Source organism: Ictidomys tridecemlineatus, chromosome 1 (assembly GCF_052094955.1).
Source record: "Ictidomys tridecemlineatus isolate mIctTri1 chromosome 1, mIctTri1.hap1, whole genome shotgun sequence".
NCBI lineage: Eukaryota > Metazoa > Chordata > Mammalia > Rodentia > Sciuridae > Ictidomys > Ictidomys tridecemlineatus.
This window is the reverse complement of record NC_135477.1, coordinates 42579990-42601401: the sequence shown is the minus strand read 5'-3', so window position 1 is coordinate 42601401 and position 21412 is coordinate 42579990. Positions and strand designations below refer to the sequence as shown.

The 21412-nt window shown below is 42.8% G+C and overlaps 1 protein-coding gene across 1 annotated transcript; it reads right to left on the bottom strand.

The window, feature by feature from the left end:
• Positions 1-2338: 2338 nt before the first annotated feature.
• Positions 2339-5346, bottom strand: LOC101977784 (pulmonary surfactant-associated protein A). The gene is made up of 4 exons (XM_021735438.3): positions 5157-5346; positions 4799-4918; positions 3974-4051; positions 2339-3513 (listed from the first exon to the last, which is right to left on the bottom strand). Exons 1-4 carry the CDS (start codon positions 5326-5328, stop codon positions 3137-3139), a joined length of 747 nt encoding a protein of 248 aa, XP_021591113.1. The 5' UTR covers positions 5329-5346; the 3' UTR covers positions 2339-3136.
• Between the last annotated feature and the right edge of the window lie 16066 nt (positions 5347-21412).

Sequence of the window (21412 nt, the reverse complement as noted above, 5' to 3'; positions counted from 1 at the left end):
TCTCAGGAAATGGACTTTGAGAGCCTCCTGCTCTGTGGCCACTACCCTGTCAGTGGACACTTCAGTCCAGAAGTCTTGTTGCTGGTGCCCCTGTGCTTTAGGGAGCAACTTGCTCATGAACAGAGTTTAAACCACAGATAGTTTTCTGTGACAAAGGCATTCACATAGCCCTGGAGAAACCACTCAAGTTTCCCCAGAACACTCCTGTTCACAATTGTATCCTTCCTCTTTTCTTTTTTTCTCCATGACTCAGCAAAATAAGGCTCTCTGTTGGTTTAGCACTTCAATACTTTTAGAATAAGGAATGATCTCCTGTACCTGCCTTAGGTGTCCTGAAAGGGAAAGGATAATTTCCACTGTGAGAGCACAGGTGCTACCCAAGATGGGTCACCTTCCTTTCCCTTTTCAATCCTTATGCTGACCAAAGAAATATAATTATTAAACCGATTCTACTGCATAGTTCCTTTCTTTCAGGTCAAGAAGTGGATGCTGGGGGTATTTCTCCAGGTTTAAAATATGAGGCACTTGGAACCTGTCAATCTCGGCTGTGCACTCCAGATATTCATCAGCAAAAACGAGAAATGGCTCACCTCACCCCTTACACACTGTGAACAGACTAAAGGAAATGCCATAAATCATCTGATAAATTTCAATACACAGTCATGATAAAAAATTACAAGGTATCTATCAGAAACTAGAACAAGCAGTATTTTCAACTGTGAAATATTTAAAATGTTCCCATGTCACAATAAGAAACTCATGTTGTTATTGGATCTCTTCAACAATGTATAGGGGCTCCTGGACCCGATCAAAAGATAAAAATTCAAATATAGGAATTATGAATACCATAAAGAAAAGAGCAAAATTTCCATCATTTGTAAATATAATCATATATTTATAAAACATAAAAGAGTCAATTATTTCAGAAGTATTGGTGGGGGGGGAATGAGAATCCAAAAAGATGGTTGGGTGTAATATGAATAAAAATAAGGCAAGTTTTCTCACAAACAAGCAATTATTAATTTAAAATGTGATTTAAAATACCATAGTAACAATATCAAATAAAATCATAAAATAAATAAATTTAATAAAAAATAAGGATATATCAATTTTCAGAGGCTTAGATAGTTTATATATTAAAAAGCTTCCTTGATTTAAAAAAAATTTAAATTTTATATTGTGATAGTAAGACTCTATAATTTGTATGCTGGATTCTGAGTCCATATGGGAGGATAATTAGCTTAAAAACCAATATTCATCATAGAATAAGAAATAACATTCTATTCCCACCTGTCTTTGGGGTTTTGATGTAGAAATTTTGCTCAGGGAAAGAATTCATGCAGTGAGAAAGAGTGTTCAAAGTGTGAGGTGGGAGAAGGGGGAGCCTTTCTAGAGACAAGATATTTATGTGGTTGCCCCTCATGGGACACGGTCCCGGTCCCATTACCATGTGTCCCTGGGGCATGAGGCATAGTCCCATTCCTACAAACTTGACACAAGACCTGGGACCATGCCCTGAGTGCCACTTCCAACATTGTGCTGCAGAAAACATCCAGGTGACTAAGTGGAGTATGGAAGGCATGATGTCACCAACTGCAAATGGGTGTTGTGGACTCAGACCAGGAATTATCTACACACTGGCAGCCAACACTGATGTCTATATGTTCTTTCAGATGTTTCTGTAGCCCCCATTCCTGTGTACAGCCTGAAGGAGAAGATCAATTTGTTCCACCCACCAAACAAAGAAAGCATATCCTAAGATTGGATTTTTCATTCTTCGGGCAAGTCGGGGCTCAGAGGCAGAACTCACTTCATTTACATAAATAAAAAGAAATGAAACTAAAGCAATGGAAATTCATGTTAACACACTCATAATTTATTGCACTTAAGTCATCTCTACTCAGCTCAATGGTGGGGTTATTACGAATGTGAGGTTCAGGTGGAGTAGATGGATTTGAATCCAACCTCTGCCATTGTAATAGTCAAAACATTTGACTTTGCTAAGTATCCATGTTCTCATTTTAAAAATGGGAAAAATAATGCTGTTCCCATGAAATTGCTAAAGATTAAATAACATTTCATAAGAAGCATTACAATGTCTGTCAAGGTGATTGGTGCATAGTTTGTGCTTGAGAAACTGTGTCATTTTGTAGTAGTAGCAGTTATGATCGTGATTTGAGTAGTTGGAGCAATGGCAACAAATATTTTATCTTCATTCAAAATGAAGAAATTGGCTCAGGAAAATTAAATATCCCAAAGAGGTACAGGATACCTTTACCCACACCAAGACAGAGCCCAAGATTTTATGCACAGTTGATTTTAATGAAATCCTGATTGAATAAAATTAAAGAAGAAAGCAGAGCCAGTGCTGGGGTTGATAGTGTAAATGCCTCATGGAGATCTGAGGTGAGGTGGGGGATCAGCAGGAAGCTACTTTGGTCAGGCCTGGGGTGGGAAGGTTCTTCATCAGAGGCCTAGGCTGGTTTCTGTTGATCAGTGGTTGAGCAGGAACCCGAAAACTCAAGGGAGTGATTACCAATCTGGAAGACTAAGTTCTATCAGCTCCATGCTGGGCCACCCTCTGGCTCTCTAACCTCATGGAAGAGAGCAGGTATGCCCCAGAGAACCAGGATGTTGAGTAATCCTGAAGGTGACCTTTGCTCCTCACATTTGTAATTTTCTGGAAGTCTATCTTTATCACTGTGTTTAACCAAGATTTCTAAATTTTCATGGGACTGGGAAAGGGGAGAGTTTCAGGGGAAGATTAGAGGAGCAGGAAGCAGGCACTCTGTGATTTTAGAGGATTTTTCTAACTTGAGGCCTCATGGTTGCCATTTATAAATGGAAAAAAACTGGAGAAGATGAAGAACAAATTGTTCTCCATCTCTGTCTCATAGTGAAGTTCAAGGTCGGGAGTGGATACCTAAGTTGCAGTGCTGAGAAGGGGCTCCCAGGGCAGTGTCAAGGATTAGTGATTATAGGAGAAGAGTTAGGAACCATCTGGGGAATGAAGTGATTAAGAATGCCTTTGGATCTAATAATCACAAATACATTTTGTTGAAATTTAAATTTAAAAATAAACTTTGATGGAGGCTGCCATGCAGGATCCTGTCTACCCTGTGGCCTAAATGTCTGCTCAAAACTCACAGATGGCCAAACGGTACTGCAGGCAGTTCCTATCATTCCATGTCCCATCTGTGTACATCTCCACACACTTTTCTCTGCCCCGACCCCTGGGCTCCCCGGGATACCAGTTGGTATAGTTCACAGGGGTCTCATCCAGGTAACGGAAGTCTCCAGGAGTGTTGCTCTCAACCAGGCCCAGGTAGGCATAAGTGTTGTACTTCCTCGAAATGCTTGCAATGGCTTCATTCTCCTCTGGATTCCTTGGGGCAGCAATGTTGCCACCTGCTTTGGCACAAGACTCACTAATGTCATCAAAGTTGAACGATTGCCCATTGGTGGAGAAGATCTTCTTTCCAACTGCCAGCATGGACCCCTGCAAGCTGAGGACTAAGAGCAGAGGAATCTGGGTTAGGCCACCAATCTCTGTCTCCACATCCATCTTACTTCCTCAGGGTCTCTACCATTAGGCTCTCTCCAATCTCTTTGTCTCTGCCCCTCTCTTCCTTCCCTTCCTTTTCCAATCAGTTTTATAAATTCCTCTCTCTGCTTTCATCCATCCATCTTTTCATTCATTCATTCATTCACCTCCTTAACATTTACTTATTGCCAGGAACTGTGAAATTTTCTGGGATGCAAGAGAAAGCAGGATGGGCAGAGAACATGCTCTCCTAGGAAATTGGGAGCAAATCTGTGTCTACTTCTCTCTTTTCTGGACCATTAGAGACTTCAGAAAGGGAAAGCATCATTCCTTATCCCAAACCTGCAGATTCACACTTGCTTTTCAGGTCTATAGTCTCCAGAATCTGGGAGTAACTCCACCCTTTGTGGCCCCAAGGAGTCCCCTTACCTCCCATTGACTGCAAGATTTGATGCCTGAATTCCTCAAGTGTGGTTTGGAGCTCCTCATCTAGATAAGATGGAAATCCTATGGAGAGACCCCCACCAGGATGAGGGGCAAGCAAACAAGATCCCAACTTGCTGCCCACAGATGTTTTGCCCACTGTAACCCTGGAACCCTGCCCTCTAATTGTCTGCATCCCCCGTGCAGGCATGAGGGTCCACAAGGTGGAATGTTTCCATACTCTGTAAACACCTATCTTCCTTTAATGCAGCTGTGCCCCTGATGAACCTCTTTCTGCTCTCTTTCATGTCATATCTCCTGAATGGCTCTGCTTGCCCACCTTTGAGTGCTTTTCTGACCTCTAGAAAAGGTCCTCTCCTCCACCTTCCAACCAGGATGAATATAATTGCTTTTGCATTCTCCTGATAGATCTTGATAGTACTCAGAGCTATGGAGTTCCCTTGCACACTTGGGATTCCTGATCATAACCTTTTCCTGGATCCCTCATGCACATAACCCTGTATACCTTTCAGAATGCCCAAAAGCCTCAGTCCCATGGAGGGCTATGACTCCCAGTGTTGTCCTCTTCCTTCACCTGACACCTTTTATCTCTCCATAAGCAGTCACAATGCATGGAACACTTCCTATACCCATCGGTCCCTGAATTGTGACGACGTTACTTGAACACCTCTGACTTCTGTCTTCAACCTCACATATCATTAATTAGGTTGAGCAGTATGCCACAGGCACCTCAGTTACTCCATGTTGCTGACTGCATAGGCATTATGTCCATGTCCCCCCTGCCCATCCTCTCCCCTGGCTCCCACTCACCTGGAAGGCCCCTTTCACCAGGCTCCCCCTTGTCTCCACGCTCTCCAGGGACACCGGGGGCTCCAGTCAACCCGTCACGCCCAGGGAGACCTGGCATTCCTCCTGGAGGGCCCATGGGACCTGTAGAGAGAAGAGGACATGGTTGTGTGGACCTCAACTTCCATCTGAGTGAATTCACTTAACATTGTATGGACACTTTGAAGATATACTCTCCAGATGTTCCAGCCTAAGTGCCCTAGGAAACCCCCACTATGTCCCAGCCAACTGAGTCTTGAAACCCAACATACAGCCCTGGTCAAAGGGGCCTAAAAAATGTGTCCCTGCCCCTCAGTGGAGGATGGGGTCTCCAACACAATACCTGGAGGTCCAGGGTCTCCCTTGACACCATCTCTCCCATCTCTGCCTGGCAAGCCATGGGATCCAGGAGTGCCAGGGATACCCGGGCTTCCAACACAGACTTCTGTCCCATTGATCATGATGCCAGAAACTGCCATCAAGGTGAGGGTGAGGGCCAAAGTGTACAGCAACATGGCTCCTGTCCCAGCTGCTTCTCCTGCTGAAGAGAAGGGCCACTGACCCATCTGCAGAATTTGCGAATGTCTCCCCTTAACTCTTTACATTTGCTGTGTTTGTTAGAACTCAGGAATATGGCAGAGTCTGAGGGCCAATCCAGTCCAAATAAGAGTACTGGGAAGAACTGAAGACCCAAACTATCCATGCACAGGAATTCCCAGCATCGTCCAGTATCTAGCCTGGTCTTATATCCCATGCCTCTGATCTGAGGTGGTGTGGTCCTTGGGCAGGTGAGGGGTAGAACTTTGGAGAGTCAGCAGCCTGGTTCTCACAGAGTGTCTTCTCTGTTAGCATGTCCCAGTGTGGCCCTGGGGTATTCATTGCACCTCTCTGACCTACAGATGAACTACAGTGTTGTGGACACAATCCGGACCCATCCCTTCCAGTTGTCCTTCACTCCCTGATAGATATGGGAATGCAATCCATATGTCCCTCAAAATTCCCAGTTACCCTCTTTTTGGGTTCTAAGGAATCATGAACCTCAGAATGGATAGATATTACCAGGGTCCATGGCCTATCCCCTATATAGCAGTCAATGATGGGGAACCCCTTCCTTCTCAGGCCCTTAGTTAGTACTGTGGCTCTTAGGCTGGTCCTGGAATCCTTATGCTAGAGAGGGCCCATATACCCATATACGAGGAAATGGGGGCTCAGCTCACCCACACACAGGCTTCCGTCTTGGTGGATCTCTGCCTCCAAGTCAGAGTGGAGAGCACCATTTATAAGGATGTGGGCTGACAGGCTTCCTCCCAGTCCCTGAGAGGCCCCTATCTTAAGAGCCCTCTCCTTCCTGGAGGGCCTCTCTTGTACATATCACATTTCCCCACAGAGCCCTCAGGCTGGAGGAACACTTGAAGAGAGCCCAGAATCCCTAAAGAAAAACTCCAGATCTGTAAGAAGGGGAATTTCCCTCCACCTGAGGACACCCACTCTATTCCTAACAACTTTTCTACAGTAAAGGATGAAATCTTTTACCTAGGTAGTGATGGAGGTGCATTTGGTTCCTGGTTTGGTTTCAAACAGTACAGAGACTGGTGGCTCTAGTTTAGGGTGGTCAGTTTGAACGGGAGAATACTGTCTGTCCTTTGGTTTGTTCACTGTTGAGTCCCCAGGATTACCAGCCCCTGCCCCTGTGGCCTTGTGGCTGAATTGGTAGGTATATGAGCAGAGTAACAGATAAACAGGTGGCATGTTCCGTTTTCCTCTGTCCCAGCTGGTTCAGCCGTGGGGAGGCAGGACAGTGCCTGGAAGTTCACAGGACAGCATCAGTTTCTGTTTGGGGCCATAGGTGATGTCAGGTAACTGCAAAGGTGATGATTTTAAGTGACCAAATGATATCTAAAATCCTAATTAATGAGATAGTCTATTAGACTTGCTTAAGTAAGAAGGAATTCCTAACTGCAAAGATGGTAACCACAGGGAACCAAGACAAGGAAAATCCCCAGGCTTCCTACTATGTAGTTTGAAAAATCTTGAAATTCTTGGGAAGTATGGAGAACTTCTAGGCATTAGAAGCTCAGCTGGCAGTACCTCACTCCTAGGACAGGAAGCCAGGTGGCACTCCCTTAAATCACTGAGTACTCTCAGCTGCCCTGGTGCTGCTGCTACATGCCCTTCAGGTGGGTTCTGGATAGGTGTGGATGGGGTAGCCATGTCTAGCATAGAGCTGGTGTAGGTGGGGAGCAAATCCAGGTGCAGCTGAATAAGAAGAGAGACTAGCTGAGATGTCCAGGGCCAGTGGTTTGCAAGGAGGGTGAAGCTTTAGGAGGCAGACACACCCGAGTTTGCCTGGAGCTGCCACTTACCACCCATGTGGCCCCAATAAGGTTGTATAAATTTTGGAACCTTCTTTTTCTTTTCTTTATTTTGAATCAATACCAAACTTATAGAAAAGTTGCAGATACAGTGTATACTATCTCCAAATAACCTTAGATCCTATGCAAAATTCACCAAATGCCCCAGTAAAGTCTTCTAAAGGAAAAGGATTCATAATTATGTGCCCCCATTTAGTTGTTATTTCCCTTTACTCTCCTTAAATAAAAAATAGTGCCTCAATCTTTTTTTTCATTTTAACTTTCAGGGTCTTAACACTTTTTAGAGATTACTGGTTAGTTACTATGTAGAATGACTCTCACTTTGGGTTTTTTTTTCCCCTTAAGTATTCATGATTGGATTCAGATTCCATGAAAATGATGGTACGTTCTCCTTCTCATCAGGTGGCATGTGACTTCAATTTGTTCAGATCCTGGTGGTGTCTACTTTGATCATTTGCTACGTGCCAGGATTCTGTACCAAGTTCTTTTTTTTAACATGAGAACTATTTGTGGGGAGGTATTTTGAAGCTACTAAAGGTCCCATTTCTCACTAAACTTTCTTTTTTCCCCCTACTTATTTATGTTTATCCATATAAACTTTGGCTTGAGGAATACCAAAGGCCAGCAGTGGGGAGTTGTTCACTTAAGACACAGGGATTAAGGGGGTGCATTATCTGTAGAAAATCTTAAACAATCTACAAGTTGTTAGCATATTGCTCCAGCAAATCTAAGGAATGTCATTAATAACATATTTCTCTGCTCTAGTACTGCTGAGTCCTGATAGCCCTGCCAAGTCACTCCTGTGTACACACTCTCCTCACCTGGCCTAGGCTCTGACATGCTCGCCAGGTATTTTGCCTTCTCCGGTAACTTCCTTACTCTCCTTTGGACCTTACACCCTATGACTGGGCCACCTGCCCACTTGGGTGGTCCAACATCCACATCGGGATCCTCCTTTGTGGGGATGTCCCCTTCACATGGCCAGGCTCAGGCAGTCCACACCGAGCCACCTCAGACAGAGTCCTACTCCCTCCCGTGCAGAAGCACTCCTCACTCAATGTGTTTGATATCAGAAAGAAGACACTTAGGTAAGTTTGAGTGAAGTTAAGATGGGAGAGGTGTAAAATGGAAGTCATGCCTTCTTCCTGAGGTTGGGGCATGGCATCTGTACAGCTTGGGGACCTCTCACAGCTGTTCAGGGAACTCTTGGACTTCCCCTTCTCCAACTGCCCTATGCTCCAGCCAGGTGAGGTGTCCATATGGGGCTCCCTTGAGTTTTCTGTATTTTGGAATCATCACAACTCTATAAAGTAAATCTAGAAAGTAAATCCTCATTTGATACTTCAGTCAGCTGAGGCTCAGAGCTTCCTGGATTTCCCAGATCACCCAGATCTTCAATAATACAGCATAAATTTAACTTCAGAAATATCCTCCCTGAGTCAGAGAGGTTGTGCTTGTTCTATTTGATCTAGGGGGGAAAGGGCAGCATAAATTAATTTACTGATTATATTTATTTAAAAGTATCTTCTAATCTCAGGAGTTTGGGCCCAAATCAACAACCTGAAGAGGAAGAGAGTATAGGTTTTTCTTCCCTGATTCAACCAGCATATTAAATAAATAAATTTTATATACACACATATGCACACAAGCACACATATTACAAATTTTAAATACATACATGCTTACATACGTATCACATTGGTGCATCTCTAATAAATGTCATTTCATTTGTACTTTAGTTAATAAGTTGATTAATTAATTAATTAATTTTGTGATACTGGGAATTGAACTCAGGGATGCTCTACTACTGAGCTACCTCCCCAGCCCTTTTTATTTTTTATTTTGAGATAGGGTTTCCTTAGGTTAACCAGGCTAGCTTCGAATTTGTGATCCTCCTGCCTTGGCTTTCTGAGTCACTAGAATTATAGGTATGGACCACTGTACTGAAGTTGTCATTTTGTTTTTAAAAAGAATAATGTAAAAAGTCTGTTCCTCTTATCATTTGCAATAGCATCAAAAAGTATAAAATATTTATGGAATAAATTTAATAAAAAAAATATACACTCTGAAAACTACATACACACACAAACACACACACACACACACACACACACATACACTTGGCAAGCATTTCTACCCTGGAACCACATTCCCAGCCCCTAGAGAATATTATTAAGTAAAATTAAAGAAAACTTAAATAAATGGAAAATACCATATTTATGAATTGAGACACTTAATATTATTTAATTACCAAATTGAACCTCAGACAGCCAATTTCTAACAAAATATTATTTCTGCAGAAATTGACAAGATAAATGACTTTCATATGGGTTTGCAGGGATTCAGAATATTCAGTCCTGAAAAGAAAAAGTAAAGTTGGAGGACTCAAACTTTCTAATTTACTCCAAAGCTACAGTAATTAATAGTATGAGACTATCATAGAATAGACATATAGAGCTATGAAATTTGAAGTCCAGAAATAAACCCATATATCTCTGCTTTGTTGATTTTCAATAAGGGAATCAACACTATTCAATGGAGAAAGAATAATTTTTTTAACAAATAATGCTAAAATGACTGGCTATCCACAGGCAAAAGAATGAATTTGGACCCACATTTACCATATACGAAATCATCTCAAAATCAATCAAAGTACTAAATATAATAGCTGAAACTATAAAATCTCTTTTAAAAATACACAAGTGTAAATCTTCATGGCTTTCATTTGATAATGGATTCCTAGATATAACAAATAAATAAACAAAAAAGAAAGAAAATAAATTGGATTTCATAAAGATTAAAAGCTTTTGTGCATCAAAGGATAAATAAATTAGCAAAGGAAGCAAAAAGACAATTCACAAAATGGAGAAAATATTTATATAAAGAACTTTTACAATTCAATAGTAAAAAGACAAATAACTTTAAAACATTAGAAAAGAATCTAAATTTCTTCAAAGATATACAAATAGTCAATAAGCACATTAAAAGAGGTTCAATAATTATCCATCAGTGAAATACAAAACAACACATTGAGATATCACTTTACCTTCACTAGGATGACTATTAAAAAAAAAACAGATGGACACTATACTATAAACCTTGGGAGAATACAGAGACATTGGAAACCTCATACATTGCTAATGGAATGAAAAATGGTACAGCTTTGGAAAACCTTGGAAGCTCTTTAAAATATCAAACATAGATTTACTCTATGATTAGAAATTATACTATAACTAGGTGTTCAAACATAAACTTGTACTCAGCTGTTCAGAGCAAAATATAGAAACAACCAAAATGTTCATCCACTGATTAGTGGGTAAACAAAATGTAACAAATCCATATGGTGGAACATTACTTAAACATAAAAATAATGAAGTATGTTACAAAAAGAATCTGAAAAGATCATGCTACCTGAAAGAAGAAAGACACAAATGGCAACATATTATTATATGAATTCATTTATATTAAATGTCTAGAAGAAGCAGATCCATACAGAAGGAAAGTAAATTATTCCTTAACGGGGGGGTAAGGGGAGAGGGTAATTGGGAGTGACTACTAAAGAGTATAGGGTTTCTTTCTTGGGTGATGAAAATATTCTAGAATTAGATAATGATGATGATTACACACCTGTAAATATATTAAGACCCAATGAGTTATTCACTTTTAAATGATGAATGTATGGTATGTGTATTAATCTGTTTTCTGTATCTATAACAAAATATCTGATGCTGAGTAGTGCATGAAGAAAAGAAACTTATTTAGCTCAAAGCTTCAAGATTCAAGAGCATGACGCCAGCATCTGCTAAGCTCTAGTGAAGGCTGAATCATAACATGGTAGGTGGATCATGGTGACTGATATGAGAGAAAGAATAGCATAGTGAGACAGGAAGCCAGAGAGATTCAGGGTCCAGACTTGCTCTCTATAACAACTCGTTCACTCTCATAAGAACCAACTAGGATCTTAGAGAATTTCATTAATCCTTTCTAAGGCTGGTGATCCCAGTGACCCAACCACCTTGTACTGAGCCCCACTCCTTGAAGGTTCTACCACTTCTCAGCATTGCCACATTGGGGACCAAGCTTCTGGAACATCAACCTCTGGGGGCACACTTAAGCCATATCCAAACTGTAGCAAACTATGGTATTTGTAATATTACTAAATAAGATAGAGAATAGGAGAGGATAAAGTAGAGACAGTAAGAAGACTAATATTTCTGAGAATTTCCTTTTCAAAGGGAGCAAAGAGATGAGACAAGAGTTTGAAAGCATGCGAACCAAAGTCTCTCTTTTCTTCAGAGAGACTATGCTTTCATTCGAGGAGAATGATGCAATCAAGTACAAAAACTGAGGAAACAGAGGTGGAAACGGCTGGAGAGATGTGAATGGAGGGGGAGTATGGGATTTAACACAGAAATGTACACTTTGGCTCTAGGAAGCCAGAGTGTGAGAGAGCTGAAACAGGGAAGTAGACAGTTTGGTGATGAAATGGTAGAGATATTATCTTTTGATTACTTGAATCATCAAGCAAAATGAGACAATCATTCATCAAGTGGGCATGGGGTGCAAGAGAAGTGGGGTGGAATCAAAAAGAAGGTGCCCAGGATCACACAGAAGTTGGAAAGAGTGAATGGGAGGCTCCAATGGGCAGCACAAGACAGACTGACTTTCTATTGGTTGTCATAAATTTAGCATTAGTGGCTCAAGGTGCACCTATCTGTTACATGGAAATTTTCTTTGATGTTCAAAGTAAGTTATGTGTTTCCGCAGAAGAAAAAGAAGAGACATATTGCTGCCTAGGGGATTCAGGAGGACCTAAGGATGAGACAGGAAGGACAACTGGGTAAGACCCGCTAGTGATCATCTCCTCACAGGCACACCAGTTTGAACAGCTATTCACATAGAAACTACCTTCACAAGAGCTAAGGAGCCAGGTGAGAGACCACAGTGCCTGGTTTCAGTATGAAAAGAGAAAAGATGCTTTCAGGAAGGCAGGAGGGGAAGAGTTGCCAGCATCACCTCTCTCACAACTCGAGTGTGGAGAGGGACACCATCTGCTTGGGGAGGAAGAAAGAATTAAGTGCAGACCTTAGACTCAAAACATAGTACCAGACCCACCACAGTGAGACTCCGTGTCAAGCAGAGCCCTAGGAGCCCTACCCCCGGGCCAATACCCACAGACTGTGTCACTGCAACTGTGTTAGCCTGTCTCTGCCACCCCTCCTCCAACTTCAGGTAGCAAATGGGGGAGGAGGACCTCACCTGATGGGCGGCATGGTACTTTGTGATGAAGCTCAAAGCCAGGACTACCATGGTGAAACCTGGAACTAGGCAGAAACCCTGGGCTACTGTTCTTAGGCCATAGATCACAGAGCTCCCAGACCTCTCCCTGCACCAAGTAGGGAACTGTGTATTGGTGAGGCACACTTGAGTGTTGTCCCGCATTGTTGTCAGTTTTGAGTGGACCTAGGGCAAATGCCCCCAAGCTTGAAGCTTGGAGACTCAGGTGTGAACCAGCTTAGCACCAGCCTTGATGGCCAAGGGACTGATTCTATCTCCCATTTCCCAATCTCAGCTAACACAGCTATTCCCAGATCAGTGTTCTCAGATGGATGTTTCTAGACCTGCCCTGGCACCAGATACAGACTTGATTCCCAGTGGGTTGGATTTGTGTTTTAGCCTATGTCAATGCCAGCTGTGGCATGGGCCGGGTGCAACACTGAGACTGAACAGGTTCTTATGATTGTGAGACTCTGGCATCACCCAGCTTAGAGTCAGCTTTGGTAACCAAGGGACTGCCTCCACCACTGTCCCAACCTTAGGCTGCATAACCTGGAGCAACACTCAATTCACTAATGGTAGGACAGGTAGGCAGCACAGGACTTTGCCTTGGGGCTCAGTGCCAGGCTGGAGAACCTAATACTGGAAATATCCTAATAGCCTCCAACTCCAGGCCAGCACCTATGAACAGAATCTGTGAAGCAGCCCCAGTGACAGGCAGAAACACATTATATCAGTCTATTGGGTTTTTATTCTGGCCAGCATCACCTGTGGTTGCTTGCAGCAGGCTTCGGCCATAAATCCACTTTGGCCCATGGCAGTATGGGCCTTGGTCCTATGCTAGTGCTGTGGTCTTGTCGGGCAATGGGTTCAGAATATAGCAGTAGGTGGCCATAGGTTTGGCATAAGTGCCTAGAGCTGGACAGAATCCCAGGGTACTCAACCACAGGCTGGAGACTGTGAATGAAGCATCTGGGAAAGGCTTGGGGGAATGGACTCTCACTTATAGGTACTCTACCAATTCACAATACACCAATTTTTGCATATTTGGGGCAAATATGGGCTTGAATTACCCTCTAGTGTTAAAACAGTGACATTGCACCAATGGTAGCCTTGGCAACAAACCTGGGCTTAGGACACCTGTAGTGCTGAATTAGAAGTGACTATAGGCTTAGAGAAAATAAACAATCTGTTTAGAATTTCTGGAAAGACAGGAACAGACAGGTCACAACGACTGGAATGAATACTTAAACCTTTAATGCCCAGATGATGTTGCACACCAAGCATCGGAAACATTCAGAAAAACATGACCTCACCTAGTTGTCAAAATAAAGTGCCAGATACTGATCTAATAGTAACCAATATGATAAAACTCACAGATGGAGAGTTTAAAATAGTCATTTTAAGGAAATTCAATGAGCTTCAAGAAAACACAAAGAAACAATTCAATATTCCAACAGAAAAACTTAACAGAAAGAAGGAAGCAATTTTTTAAAGCATCCAAGAAAAATCCTTGAGCTAAAAAAAATATATTAAGTGAAATTTAAAACACAATACAAGACATCCATAGCAGAATTGATCAGAGAAATGAAAACTAAAACCACAATGAGATACTTCACTTCAGTTAAGAATGGCTATGGTCAAAAAGACAAAAGACAAAAGTGCTGGTGAGAATGTGTAGAAAAGAGAACTTTTGTATACTCTGGGCAAGAATGCAAGCAAGTACAATCATTATGGAAAACAGAATCGAGGTTCCTCAGAAAATTAAAAATAGAACTATCATTTGATCCAGCCATCCTGCTACTTTGTATGTACCAAAGAAAATGAAAGTAGTATGTCGAAGAGACATCTGCATTCCTGTGTTCACTGTGGTGCTATTCACAATAGTCAAGAAAGGGAAGCAATCTAAGTGTCAACTGATGAATGGATAAAGAAAATTCCATGCCTATAGTTAATGGGATGGTATTCACCCAATAAAAAGAAACCCTGTCACTTGAGAGCACATGAATAGAACTGGACGTAGACATCATGATATTAAATGATAAAAGCCAGACACAGAGAGACAAGTACCACATGATCTAGCTCATGTAAAAAATAAAAATGTTGATCTCATAGAAATTAAGAGTTAATGGTGGTTGTCAGAGTCTATGGAGAGCAAGAAGGAGGGTGTGGGTGGAGTTTGTCCAATGGTGATTATGTTACAATTGGGAGTAAGAAGTTCTGGTGTGCTGTTGCACAGTAGGGTGGCCACAGAGAGTGACTGAGTACTATATATGTCAAAAAAAAAAAAACAGAAGAAAGGATTTTGAATGTTTTTGCTATGGAGTAGTGATAAATATTTGAGGAGATAGATATATTTTACCTGAATTCAAAATGCATACATGTATGCAAACATCACATGGTTCCCGATTAATAAGTATGATTTTTATGTTTTTATGTTAGTTAAATTTTAAACTTTTTACAAAGAAAATGTCATCAAGAGAGTGTAATATTGGTGAAAATATAGTAAAATAAATCACTGTAACAGAATATAGAGAGCTCAGAAATAGGCCCACATAAACATAGTCCCACTTGTCTTTGTTAAGTGAGCAAAAGTGACACCGTGGAGAACAGGTCTTCTTTCTAACAGTGACAGTGGAACAGCAGGAATTCCACGTGTGGCGGGGTGGAGAGGGGGGAGGGGGGGACCTAGACACCTACCTTATACCCTTCACAGAAAGTAATCTAAGATACATCATAGAGTAAATGTAAAATGTGAAACTATAAAACTCCTAGATCATCGCACAGGAGAAAGTCTGGATTTGGATTTAGCCATACATTTTAGACGCAATCTCAAAGTGTAATTCATGAAAAAAAAATGGATGAGTTTGTGTTCATTAAACAAAAAATTTCTCCTCTGAAAAAGACACTCAGAGAGACCAAAAACTTTCCATGCTTAGTGAAAAAAGAAATTTGCATTCACCTCCACCCCAAATTACCTGTGTAGGGATTGGGACATCTAGACTAAGTCAAGGAAGAGTGATGCAAGCCGTGACATAGTTCCCCATACTTTAAATAGGACACCAAAGTTCTGTTAAAACCAAGTTCTGCTTCTCATGTAGAAATACTTCCAGCAATCTTTTATTAGAGAGATGGGGAAGAAGAAAAATATATAAGGATGACATCCTAGTGACTGGATGATGGATGCCTAGACCAGATAGATGGAATGGAGAAACCAAATACGCCCAACTAACTTATCACAAAAGAACCACAGTCATTCAATGGGTCAGTTTTTCAACACCTGAATAGAGAATGATAGGATGCCCACAGGTTGGAGGGTTGGGGGAGGAGGAAAGGAAAGGGAGGGGAAGGGGAAGGGAAAGGGAGGGGAGGGGGGAAGGATAGAAAAAGAGTAGGGGCAGCTGCCGCAAGCAGCTCTCAGGCTGAGACTCTGCCTGCACCTATCTCCCCATGAAAGCCACAGGTTGGGCTGCACCAGGACCCCAGCCTAGGGGATGTAGACAAATGGTTGGCCACTTACTCTGTGAAAAGAGAGAGCTTTGAATTGACTGCAAGCTTCTTAGGCTATTCCCAGTGAGGGTCTTTGACTCCTGGGCTGGGAGGCTCCTTGGAGCTAAGCCAATGGACGAACAGTGAACAAGGTAGTTAGCATCTCCCTGGCTGCTCAGGCCAAACCTTCAGGATCATATCTCAAGAGTCCAATTTAAAGGAAGACATTCCTAAAGAATGGGCATCTCCTTTTTTTGCTATCCTCAGAATTCAGTGGGAAATAGTCATGTGGGGACCAGGCATCAGATTTTAAAAAGTCTTGACAAGTTTTCATCATTCTAAAGTATGAACCAAGGTTGTGCCACCTGACCACCACAGAGACACACAGACTTTATTCCTTCCTTCATTTGCTTGTTTTCAACTTCACTATATTTCCCAAGTACTACCTGGTGCCAGCGTAAGGGTAGGAAGCCCAAGGGAGGAAGGGAGAGCAGAACCTGACACAGATGATGGGACATGGAAACAGTGTGTGGGGCAAGGCTCTGGAGAAGACAGAGGGGGCCACCTGCATGGGCAACCCGTCAGCACATCCCTGGGCCTCTGGGAGTCTCATGATCTATCTCATTGGGATAAAAAGATGAGATATACAGCAATTCAGGTTGAACATGTGGAAGAAGACTGGTGTGGAAAAAACTTGATCTATACTGAAAAATGTGCCACTCCTACAAGCTGGCGAGACCTGCTGCCCACATGCCACTGGGAGAAAGATCCTCAGCCCAGACAAAAACAGGTCAGCACAGAGCAAAGGGGCAGAGGTTGTCCTCTAGAGGGACCGTAACAGGTAATACAGAGTTACCTGAGGGCAGTGTTATGGATAAGTATGAACCAGGAAGCAACAGGCTATACAGTGGCAGGGATGTGGGCTGGTATCCCCAGGCTGAAAGGCTCTGGGAGGACCCAACTAAGAATTGGTTCCCAAGCCTGAAACCCTCCTCCAAAAAGAGAACTTCAGCCCCCAAAATACCAATACCATACCAACAGAGCCTGATGCCAGCTACCACTTTTCATTACACCAGCAGCGTGGCCAGCCATCCTTTCTGTCTCCCATCAGAGCACCAGCCTAGCATCCGAGGCAGGGCACAAAAAAGGGAAAACAGATGCGCTCCAAAGTCCTCTCCATGCTCAATGGGGCTCTGCTTATCATTGATAATGGTGATCCCTGCAGTGGGCCTCATGTCTTACACCTGTAAAAATGGTCATGAAGACAGCTGATCCCAGTCGACACATAGGTTACAAATACTGTGTGGAATTGCACTTGTGTGCATTAGCCTTACCTGCAAAGAAAAGAACTTCCCAAAAGAGAAGGGGCACTCTCTGGGACAGGAGAGGAACATAGGTATACCTAGGCTCTGAGAAATCTGGTTGGACTGATAAAGTAACATCCGTTCCAGCAACTCAGGGCCCCTCATGAGATTTACAGAACTCTGAAAAGGGAGCCCCTGCCATCTACAGGGAATGTGTGGGTCAGTGCTTCCCTCTTCTGGCTGCATGAAAAACTGCAGGCAGTTGAGGTACTGTGCGAACGTTCTATATCCCTCTCTCCTGGGTGGTTCCCTCCACATTCACAGAGGGCTACTTTGCATCAGCTTCCCTGATAGGATAGGAGACAGTTTAATTATTTAAGCCTCCCAGTGAGTTCTCTCCTACTTCCCCTGCTTCCCCTATGACATGATCTGATAGGAACAGAGTATCCCTTCTGGATGCTTGTTCCAACCCTGTTTGTCAGCAGAGCCCACATCAGTGCCATAGCCTTGGAGAAGCCCAACATGAACGACTGTCCATTCCAGAAAACCTTCGAGGTACTGGATGTTAGCTAGACCTTTATGTCTACCGCATCCTCACGAGGTTTACCTCAAGCCTGGAACTATCTTTACTCTCTTGTAACAAATGGAAAAACTGAGGCTGGGGGAGGTTCTATAGTACACTAGAGGTAGCTCAACCTGAAGGGTCTGGAACCTGGTTCAAACCTGGCCCTGCCTGACCACAGAATCCTTGTTCATGTTTCTCTGAAGACCTTAGTGCATGTTCTGCCCACAATGGCCACAGCCATGGATCAGCTCTGGTCAGGCTCAGTCTGGATTTCCACTCTACAGGCTGACCTGATCTGGACCTCTGCTCCCAACACTGATCACCATGTTACCCAGAGGCTCTGACTTTGTTCTTTGCCCATAAGTCACACCCAGTCCTGTACAAGCAGGCTGCTGATCTCAGCAACACTCATTTCCTAATACTTGATCCTTAGGCAGCAGACACCCAGGGCTTGGGGCAGGCAGGCTTTTGTGGTCCAGATGCCCTGGTGAAGTGGAGCAGAGCCGAGGATTCCCAGAATATACCAAACTTTTGCTGCCATAAGCAGCTGAGCTCAGTCCAACCCTGGCCAGGGTCCTGGCAGTCAGAAGGCAGCTGCTCTGCTGGGCCCAGACCACTGGAAGCCCTCAGTTCACACACCTGCCCTGCACAAAGTCAGCACATCACAGTCGTCATCAAATCAACTTACATTTGTGGAAAGCAACAAATAGCCTCTACTCTTGTCACTGAGCAGCACAGAAGCATCAACACAAAGTATTCCAACATTTCAAAAGTCTCTGGTGGTTGAACTGCTCCCAGATAATAGCATGTTGTTTAGGAAACAGAGGTCTGCGACATCGAATTCAAATGGACTCCTGGTATGTTCTAGAAATCGTAATATAATAAATAGCATCAATTCATCAAGTACTATTCATAAATTTGTAACTCTGCTGAGATGCAATTTGAGAAAAAGTAAAACACATAAAAAGTTTTTAAGCTAAAACATTTTATTGATAATTTAAAAATACATTTAAAGAGGAGAGAGAAAATAGGGCCTTGTGGTGACTAGGGAGTTGGGCCACCAGGGTTATATGGAGGCTCAGTGAAACCAGAAGATGACACATTTCCATTTTTTGAATGGTTAAGTCCAGTTCCTGAGGAAAGATAAAGAGGATAGTGACCCCATCTTGAAATCCAGCTCAAGGGTTCCCCAGGAGGAGAAGGGGAAGAGGATGTCCTATTGCCATGAACAACTCACATGAGTGCACTGGAAATAGGCTTTGGGAATGGAGGAGGAGGTGACAGGAGAAAGCCTAGCAGCCAGCATGGGACATAAAGGGAGCAGGGTGAGGGCTTTCTGTTTTAGAGGAAGCCAAATCCTGTGTCCAGTGTCCTGAATGAGACCAAATGCTCCTTGACAAATGCTCCTTCTGGATCATAAACTGCATGAGGTTTCGTGTATACAGGCTCACATTTAATCAGTGTTTCCACTTTGTCTCAAGTGTGCATCTCCTGTCTAGAGATGATGATCATGATCTTTCTGTTCAAGGAATGGACCTGGCTCCAAGAAGAAATGGTTCTTTTAGTCAGCTTTCCATCACTGAAATAAAACACATGAGATAAGCAATTTATAAGGAAGAAATGTTTATTTGGGCTCATGGTTGGCTGCCTCCATTGTTTTAGGCTTGTGGTAAGGCAAAGCATCCTGGCACATGATAGACCAAAGCTGCTCAGCTCATGGTACCAGAAAGCAAAAGAGAGGGGAAGAAGCCAGGCTTCCAATCTCCCTTTCAAGTGCACACCCTCTATGACCTAACTTCCTTCCACTAGGCCCCACCTCTTTAGAAAGGTTCCACCCCCTTCCAATAGCACCACCAGCTGCCGATAAAGTCTTCAACACATGGGCTTTTGGGAGACATTTAAAATTCAGACCAGATTTTCCAGATTTTCTTTGAGACCCTTGAATCTGTAGCTCTAGCTCAGAAGGTGGACATGTCCAGGCATTAGACATTTCTGAATTTCTGCCTTCTTCTATCCCAATGTGAAACATCATGACCCCTTTCCAAATTCACTAGAACTAGCACTGAACTGAACCATGCCTGGTGGGTCCCTGGTCCCTCTGTATAGAATATCTTTCTGTCACTGGTTGAACAAGAGAACCATCCAACACTGCCTGCCATGACACCCTCCCTATCTCCCACTGAGATCCAGGAAGAGCAATACTTGGTCTCACATGCCTAAGGTTCTTCTGCCAAGAAACTGCACAGTGACTCCTGGATCGCAGACAGAAGGGCTGTGTGGCAGGCTGAAGCTCCTTGCTAGTTCCCCAGGCCTCCCTGGGCTACCACAGCCAGCTGGGTCACAACACTGAGATCATTGACCAGGGCTCTGCCCAGAATTGAGCCTATGCCTGGCAACCAGGGAGAGGGGGCAAAGGATGGCAACAACAAAGTCACACACCTTTGACTTCCTTGCAGAAAGGAGGAAGAAATGAGTAAGTGCCTGAATGAAGGAGGCATAGAGTCATCATTTGCCATTCCTTAGAATCCACACATTATCATTCTCCTCTCTTATCAGTTGCTTCTCTAAGGAAAGCTTGGATTTAATATCTGAATGATATAATTAAAATACAAATATGTACAATGTAAACTTAAATATTTAATTTATTGAAATAAATACAATAAAATAAATACAAATAAATACAAATCTATACTTTGATATCAGCAGGCAAACACACAACAATTTATTAAAATTCACTATTGGAATTACAAAGAAAATTTTTGAGGTTTTTTTGAAAAGTGCAAATAATGGAAATTTTTGTCTGCAGTTAGCTGTCAGTGAAACTAGAAACAAGTAAAAAGTTGAAGACAAAAACAAAAAAAAAATGGAAATTTTAGAACTTCTTGGATTAAGAAGTCATCCAAACCAACATGCAACTCAGAAAGTTAGAAGTGGAAGAGAAAAACATAAGGAAAGCACAAATTAAAATATCTTCGAATCAGGAATCTAAAGAATTGGATGCACAAAATCCAAAATCTAAGTACAAAATGACTTATTTTATTTTTATTTGTTTATTTTTTTTCAATAAGAGGCAGAAAAATGCAATTTCATGGAGATGGAGACATCAGGAAGGGCCTCCTGGAAGGGACGAGGTATACCAGAAGGAGGGAACCAGGGTGGGCTACCAGGTTCTCTCAGGCCCAATAAGAAGATAGAACATCTCAAGATCACCTACCAGGTGAAGAGGCCTCCCCTGCCCACTGCATCCATTATCCCATCAAAGGAAGGCACTGGGCTCAGGGAACAGGGAGGTACAAGATCCTGGGGGTCCTGGAAGGGACTGGGGCTAATGTCCATGGTGCTCCACACTCTTCCCAGAGGAGACTCTAAGAAACCAGAGCAGAGCTGGGAGGCTAGGGCTGCCAAGAACACACCACGCTCAGAACTAAAAGACAGACCAGATCCTAGAACACTTTGGCCCCAGGAATAATCCCTCCAGAAACCAGGGACCAGGCTACTGTCAGGGGAGAACCATCTCAGAAAAGTGGAGGGAAATATTGGCCCATCCTGGCCTGCTCCTGCTCTCTACTCACAGGTGTCCTTACCTGTGTGA